The sequence below is a fragment of the Penaeus chinensis genome, chromosome 15 (genome assembly GCF_019202785.1).
Source record: "Penaeus chinensis breed Huanghai No. 1 chromosome 15, ASM1920278v2, whole genome shotgun sequence".
NCBI classification, from domain to species: Eukaryota; Metazoa; Arthropoda; class Malacostraca; order Decapoda; family Penaeidae; genus Penaeus; species Penaeus chinensis.
In genome coordinates, this window is record NC_061833.1 from 16173646 (window position 1) to 16181145 (window position 7500).

General features: G+C 51.5%; 1 protein-coding gene across 1 annotated transcript in view; it reads right to left on the bottom strand.

The window, feature by feature from the left end:
• Positions 1-7500, bottom strand: part of LOC125032859 — a 104361-nt gene that overhangs the window by 7798 nt on the left and 89063 nt on the right. Inside the window, exons 6-10 of the mRNA XM_047624244.1 lie at positions 4699-5025; positions 3329-3539; positions 2764-3010; positions 2079-2383; positions 423-1139 (exon numbers count right to left, since the gene is read on the bottom strand). Coding sequence (XP_047480200.1) covers positions 423-1139; positions 2079-2383; positions 2764-3010; positions 3329-3539; positions 4699-5025 — 1807 coding nt within the window. The remainder of the gene's footprint in view (positions 1-422; positions 1140-2078; positions 2384-2763; positions 3011-3328; positions 3540-4698; positions 5026-7500) is intronic.

Consider the following 7500-nt stretch of genomic DNA (forward strand, 5'->3'; position numbering starts at 1 on the left):
GGTAAACATTACATAAGGTTAAGAACGCTGTGACTACAAGTGAGCGCTCTTGGAGAAGGATGTAAGACATAAAATTGGTGAATCAGGCTAGATTAGTGACACTGAACGACTAAACATAAGTTCGTGCTTGTTAACAGTGCTCTAGGTGCGAGTGAATTACTGACCCAAGCAAGAAGATTCAGACTGAGCTTTCGTGCAGCACACAGACTGAGCCTCTGACAGGAGATTCTAGGTCAAGAAAGGAATGTTCTCCAGAGATTCCCAGGATAGGAGGTGCAAGAAGCCCGGAGGACCCTTCGTCTGTGTTAAGATCCCGAGACGATGAGAGTGTCGTGGTGAGTCCGTGTTGAGGTGTGTGGAGTGCGTGGGGAGAGTCTGTGGCTATGAGAGAGGGAGTGCGGAGGGGAGAGTGCTCAACATACCTCTTCTTGAAGGTGAACATGTTCTTGAGAGACGTGCGGATGGATGACTTTTTCTTGCTCCGCGGGTCATCCGAGTGGGACGACTCTGTCCACACAGGCGTGCTGACCTTCTGCTGGCCGTCCACACTGGCCACGCTGTGTGCAGCGGACAGCGACGAGTTAGCGGCGGTCCTGGACGTCTCCTGCGAGGGCCGAGGGTCTAAGAGGGAGGGCTCGCTGGCGGCCAGCTCCTCCCAGCGGGCGTCGCGGGGGGGACTAAGCGACGCCGTCACGTCCACCACGGAGTGCGCGGGCGCCAGTGTGCGAGGCCCTTCCTGGGTGACTAGAGACTGCAGGGGCGTGTGGGTATGTGTGGATGGCAGCGGGCGCCGAGAAGCTACACTCTCGCTCCGGGACCTCGTCCGGGGCGCGTCCGAGCTGGGCGAGGCGGCGCTGCCCCTCGACCCGCTGCTGGAGCTGGCGGAGCCTCGGGGCAGCGACGAAGACCTGTTGTCAAGGAACACCGAGCGCGGACGGCAGGGGGGCTGCGTGGCGATGCTGTGGGACCGCTGTGGAGTGGCGAGGCTTGTTGAACTCCCGGGAGAGCGACGTCGATCCTCCGGCGACCTGTGAGGACTGCAGGCCAAACTCACCCGGTCCGGGCTGTAGGCGGGCGACCCGGGGCTCACGGGCGGGCTGCCTATGGACGAGCTGGAGCGTCGAGGCGAGCGGCCCGGCCTGTCAACACCAAAGACTCGTTGGAGGGGGCACACAAGGAGGCAACAGCGGGACACACCGCTCATTCGGATAAATAGGTCTAAAATGACTGCAACATTCTCGTTTTCCTTTCGGTAATGCTAAATCACGCTGGTTCCCAGATGAAGGTTCCCAAATATTGCGGTAAATTTAAGGTTAAAGGATAGGATTATGAGAAGTGACAATATTGTACATGAAAACAAGGAAAGACTTGTCTTTCGCTTGTTATGACCCTTTTCCTTCAATACACCAGAACGCTTATCATTCAGTAAAAAAAAAAAAAAATTAAGAGATCGTAAACAGTCAATTTCGAGAAGTCGTTGAAATCCCCCCCCCCCCACCCCCGAGATTCAGAAAGTAACTGCCTTCCACTCAGCCCTTACACATTTTACTAAACTATTATCAAATGACACATATGCATTGACTCAACACTTCCCGAGTCACGAGGAAGGGAAGGTTATAATGGGTGCAATATGGCGGTCTGTACCAGCGTGCTTTCTCTTGCCTTTTAATGATCTTTACGTACATGCTGGTGGGAGAGAGCCGACCCAGGGGAGGAAGGCTGGCAGATCGCATATGCATGAAGCTCTAGTAAGTTACTGAGCCTGGAACGTAAGGCAGGAATTTGTAGGATCTGCATGTGATTTTTTTAAAGGGTAGGACCAACGGAATACTTTTACACAGCTTTTTTTTTTTTTTTGGTTATACTTTTCTATTTATGTATTTACTTCCTTTAAAAAGAAAAGCCAGGTACACAAAGAATAACAAGAAGCCTACTAGCTCTACTAACACCAACTTTACAACAGGGAGCAGCCAGTTGGCTTTAAGATTTCAGTATTATTCAGCGCATGAAGCATGTCCTCTACCGTTCCAGCTACGGACTAGTCTACCCCGATGCCCCGATGCCTTCTGCGGGCGTACCTGTGATGCGACGTGGGAGGCTGCGGGGGAGGGGGGTGGTGGTGCGAGGGCCCGGGGACGGTGCCGTGGGGGGAGAGCTGGGCGTGCACCAGCTGGAAGGAGTGTTCCATGGAGTCGTTGAGGCGCGCCAGGAAGTCCCTCAGGCGCTCCAGGCAGGCGTGCAGGTGCTGGTAGTCCGGGTGCTGCGGCTCCGTGTACTTCAGGAGCTGCTTCATCAGGAGGATGTACCGAGGGACGCGCTGCACGGGCGTCAGCAGGAAGGCGCCCAGGTCCAGCCCGCCGCATGCTGGCTGCTCTAGACAGGACTGCAAAGAGGCATTTGATTGAAATATGTTTACACTAGCACTTATTGGCAAATAAATTATATTTATATCAATGCGGATGATTAAAGCACACAATTATTGATATAAATGTAATGAAGTTGTATATCAAAATGAAATATATATGTGCAATGGTAACGTGTGCTAAAGTAAGCAAAAAGTCATTATTTTTCTTGTCACTCTAAACAGGACTAAGCACTTTATGTTAAATACTATACCAGATCTCGCAAGTCACCACTGTCGTGAACTCCACGTGAATGAAGGAATGCCTTAGAAAAAAAAACAAAAGAACAGAGCCAAACGACATACGTTCCACTATTCAACCTCTAGAACACAAGAGAACAGGGCAAGTCTCCGCCGCGCACCTTAATGAACTTGGTGAAAGGCTGCGACGTGCGACACAGCTTGTGGAACGTCTTGAGGACCTCCGGGAAGTCGTTGACGTAGGCGGTGTAGAGTCGCAGGACGTCGGTGTGCCTCGGGTCGGTGAAGCGGGCCACGACGTCCCCCACCAGCGGCTGCCACTTCCAAGAGGCCAGACGCTCCCGCAGCTGGTGTTGCAGGAGGCAGTGTTTGTCGTACAGCTGGTACACCTCTTCCGGGAACAGAGTGCTGGGGAGGGGGGAGAAGGGGGGTATAATAAGCGTGAATTATTTCGGGAAAGTTGCGTTTTCTTTTTTAAACGGGGGTCAAAAAGTTGAATTGCGATGAATCACAGTTCCGTGACTAACACGCTGACGGTAATAAAGGAGGAGATGTTACGAGACCGTGAATTGAAACGACAAGATGCTGTTTTATGTGTCTGCAATGTCTTTTTTGGTTTGTTTGATTTTTTTTTTTCTTTTTTTGAGTCCGTGACTTAAAACTTAAAACAATAACACATGTAACACATTCACACTTCCCTCCTATTCTCCGACGGACTCTACTCACGTGATATCCTTATGAGACAAAATCCCCGCCTTCTTCAGAGGCTCGGCGAACGTGTCTTGTATCGTCCACAGAGTCTTGCAGTATTTCTTCTCCGTGTCGAGCAGTTCCCGAGCCACTCTGTATCGCTGGCTTTCTCGAGGATCCCGGCTGTCCGCGAAGGACGAGAGTCCGCGGTTTCCTACCACGCCGTAAGGGTCGCTGCTCTCCCGCTCTGTCAGGGGATACGAGGAGGTGTTAGAGATACTATCATATACAATAAAGAAATACTTCGTAGCTCCATTCATTGATCTGTGTCTTCCATTCACTCACAGAGATGTTCCCGTTACTTTGTTGGTTTATTTGGCACTGTATCCTTTATTATTTATTGATACATGGATCTGTTATGCATATTTATTTCCGTGATTTTGAAAAAAATACTGCTTAGAGATTTTTATAGATAGGAATCCTCCATTTGAGGTCCGAAAATGTAAATTTAATTAAACTAATACCAGTGAATGTTCACGTTTCTGAAAAAAAAACATTGATTAGCAGTGAGATGAAACGACGAGGAAGGTAGAAAAGGAGGGTAAAAAGAGGAAGGAGAGAGAGGAGAGAGAGGAGAGAGAGGAGAGAGAGGAGAGAGAGGAGAGAGAGGAGAGAGAGGAGAGAGAGGAGAGAGAGGAGAGAGAGGAGAGAGAGGAGAGAGAGAGGAGAGAGGGGAGAGAGGGGAGATAGAGGAGAGAGAGGAGAGAGAGGAGAGAGGGGAGAGAGAAGAGAGAGGGGAGAGAGAAGAGAGAGAGGAGAGAGAGGAGAGAGAGGAGAGAGGGGGGAGAGAGGAGAGAGAGGAGAGAGAGGAGAGAGGAGAGAAAGGAGAGAGAGGAGAGAAAGGAGAGAGAGGAGAGAAAGGAGAGAAAGAGGAAGAGTGGAAGAAGCGGAAGAGAGAGAGTCACAATGAGAGAGAGAGAGAGAGAGAGAGAGAGAGAGAGAGAGAGAGAGAGAGAGAGAGAGAGAGAGAGAGAGAGAGAGAGAGAGAGAGAGAGAGAGAGAGAGAGAGAGAGAGAGAGAGAGAGAGAGAGAGAGAGAGAGAGAGAGAGAGAGAGAGATAGAGATATAGATAGAGAGAGAGAGAGAGAGAGAGAGAGAGAGAGAGAGAGAGAGAGAGAGAGAGAGAGAGAAGAGAGAGAGAGAGAGAGAGAGAGAGAGAGAGAGAAAGAGAGAAAGAGAGAAAGAGAGAAAGAGAGAAAGAGAGAAAGAGAGAAAGAGAGAAAGAGAGAAAGAGAAAAAGAGAGAAAGAGAGAGAGAGAGAGACGGGGGGGGGAGGAGTCAGAAGAAAGAGAAAGAAAGAAAAAAAAAAAGGAGCACGAGTGTTCACGCCAAGAACTAGGCCTCACCGCGGTCATGCGACGAACGCCGCCGATGCCTGTGCTTGGCGTCGCGCGACTGGTCCGAGCCGTCGGAATCTGAGCGCAGGTGGCTCCTGTCATGACTCGCCTGACGGAGGCGGTGATGGTGATGATGCTCGTGGTCGGTGCTCCCCGGGTGGCCATGGTGGTGGTGCGTCGGGGGGCCGGTGTGGGCCGTCCGGAGCTCCAGGCCGCACTGCTGACTGAGGGACGCGCTGAGGCTGATGGTCTTGTTGGCGGCGATGGTGAGGGACGAGTCCGAGTCGTAGACTAGGCCGAGGTCCTCGCTGTCTCCGCCCACGGCCACGCTCACGTCTGCGGGAGGAGGGGGCTGGGTCAGTGGGGTGGGTCAGTTAGGTGGGGGGTGGGGGTGGGGTGGGGTAAGGTGGGGTAGGGTGGGGTAGGGTGGGGTAGGGTGGGGTAGTGTGGGGTAGGGTGGGTAAGTGGGTGGGTAAGCGAGGTAAGTGGGTGGGTAAGTGAGGGAGGTGGGTGGGTAAGTGTAGGTAGGTGGGTGAGTAAGTGAGGTAAGTGGGTGGGTAAGTGCGGTAGGTGGGTGGGAAAGTGAGGTAGGTGGGTGGGTAAGCGAGGTAGGTGGGTGGGCAAGCGAGGTAGGTGGGTGGGTAAGCGCGGTAAGGTGGGTGGGTAAGTGAGGTAGGTGGGTGGGTAAGTGAGGTAGGTGGGTGGGTAAGTGGAGTAGGTGAGTGGGTAAGTGCGGTAAGTGGGTGGGTAAGTGAGGTAGGTGAGTGGGTAAGTGGGGTAAGTGGGTGGGTAAGTGAGGTAAGTGAGTGGGTAAGTGAGGTAAGTGAGTGGGTAAGTGAGGTAAGTAAGGGAAGTGGGTGGGTAAGTGGGTGGGTAAGTAAGGTAAGTGGGTGGGTAAGTGAGGTAAGTGGGTGGGTAAGTGAGGTAAGTGAGTGGGTAAGTAAGGGAAGTGGGTGGGTAAGTGAGGTAAGTGAGTGGGTAAATAAGGTAAGTGGGTGGGTAAGTAAGGTAAGTGGGTGGGTAAGTAAGGTAAGTGGGTGGGTAAGTAAGGTAAATGGTTAGTTAAGTAAGGTAGGTGGGTGGGTAAGTAAGGTAAATGGGTGGGTAAGTAAGGTAAGTGGGTGGGTAAGCGAGGTAGGTGGGTCGGTAAGTAAGTTAGGTGTGTGGGTAAGTAAGTTAGGTGGGTGGGTAAGTGAGGTGGGTGGGTGGGTAAGTGAGGTGGGTGGATGGGTAAGTGAGGTAAGTGGGTGGGTAAATGCGGAAAGTGGGTGGGTAAGTAAGGTAAGTGGTTGGGTAAATAAGGTAAGTGGGTGGGTAAGTAAGGTAGGTGGATAGGGGATGTCAGTGTCCTTGGAGACGGAAGTTCCAAGCCGATTTTTTTCCCCTTTGTTGCACGGTGCAATTGCTGCCTCGCATCACGCACTGTTACCCGTACGCGACTATTGGGTAAAGTGGATGAAGAGAGATGGGAAGAGAGTGAGAGTGAAGGTTTGTGTTTTCGATGTTTAGTGTACGTATGCATGCGTGTATGTACGTAAGGACGTATGTATGTATGAGTGCATGCATTTACCTTTGCATGCATGCATTCGCGTGTGTGTGTGATTGTGTGTGATTGTGTGTGATTGTGTGTGATTGTGTGATTGTGTGTGATTGTGTGTGTGTGTGTGTGTGTGTGTGTGTGTGTGTGTGTGTGTGTGTGTGTGTGTGTGTGTGTGTGTGTGTGTGTGTGTGTTTGTGTGTGTGTGTGAGAGAGAGAGAGAGAGAGAGAGAGAGAGAGAGAGAGAGAGAGAGAGAGAGAGAGAGAGAGAGAGAGAGAGAAGAGAGAAGAGAGAAGAGAGAAGAGAGAAGAGGGAAGAGGGAAGAGGGAAGAGGGAAGAGGGAAGAGAGAAACAGAGAGAGAGAGAGAGAGAGAGAGAGAGAGAGAGAAGAGAGAAGAGAGAAGAGACAAGAGACAAGAGACAAGAGACAAGAGACAAGAGACAAGAGACAAGAGACAAGAGACAAGAGACAAGAGACAAGAGACAAGAGACAAGAGACAAGAGACAAGAGACAAGAGACAAGAGACACGAGACACGAGACACGAGACACGAGACACGAGACACGAGACACGAGACACGAGACACGAGACACGAGACACGAGACAAGAGACAAGAGACAAGAGACAAGAGACAAGAGACAAGAGACAAGAGACAAGAGACAAGAGACAAGAGACAAGAGACAAGAGACAAAAGACAAGAGACAAGAGACAAGAGAGAAAGGGAATAAAGAGGAATACCAATAATTCAAAACACGAAGCGGAATTGATACACACATATCCCTTTTTTTTTTACTTTCTTTCCGCCACTAAACTCGGCGAAGCACAATTTACATCACGAACCAGCGACCGCGGGCTCAAACTTCCGCTCACGGTCGCGTCTCGTGGCAAGAAAACGCACTCTTGTATCGCCAATTTGTATTTTTTTCCTCTCTTTCTCTCTCCCTCCCTCCCTCTCTCCCTCTCTCTCCTCTCTCCCTCTCCTCTCTCTCCCTCTCTCCCTCTCTCCCTCTCTCCCTCTCTCCCTCTCTCCCTCTCTCCCTCTCTCCCTCTCTCCCTCCCTCCCTCCCTCTCTCCCTCTCTCCCTCTCTCCCTCTCTCCCTCTCTCCCTCTCTCCCTCTCTCCCTCTCTCCCTCTCTCCCTCTCTCCCTCTCTCCCTCTCTCCCTCTCTCCCTCTCCTCCCTCCCTCCCTCCCTCCTCCCTCCCTCTCTCCCTCTCTCCCTCCCTCCCTCCCTCCCTCTCTCTCTCAATCCACCATGTAGAAGAACGACATTCCG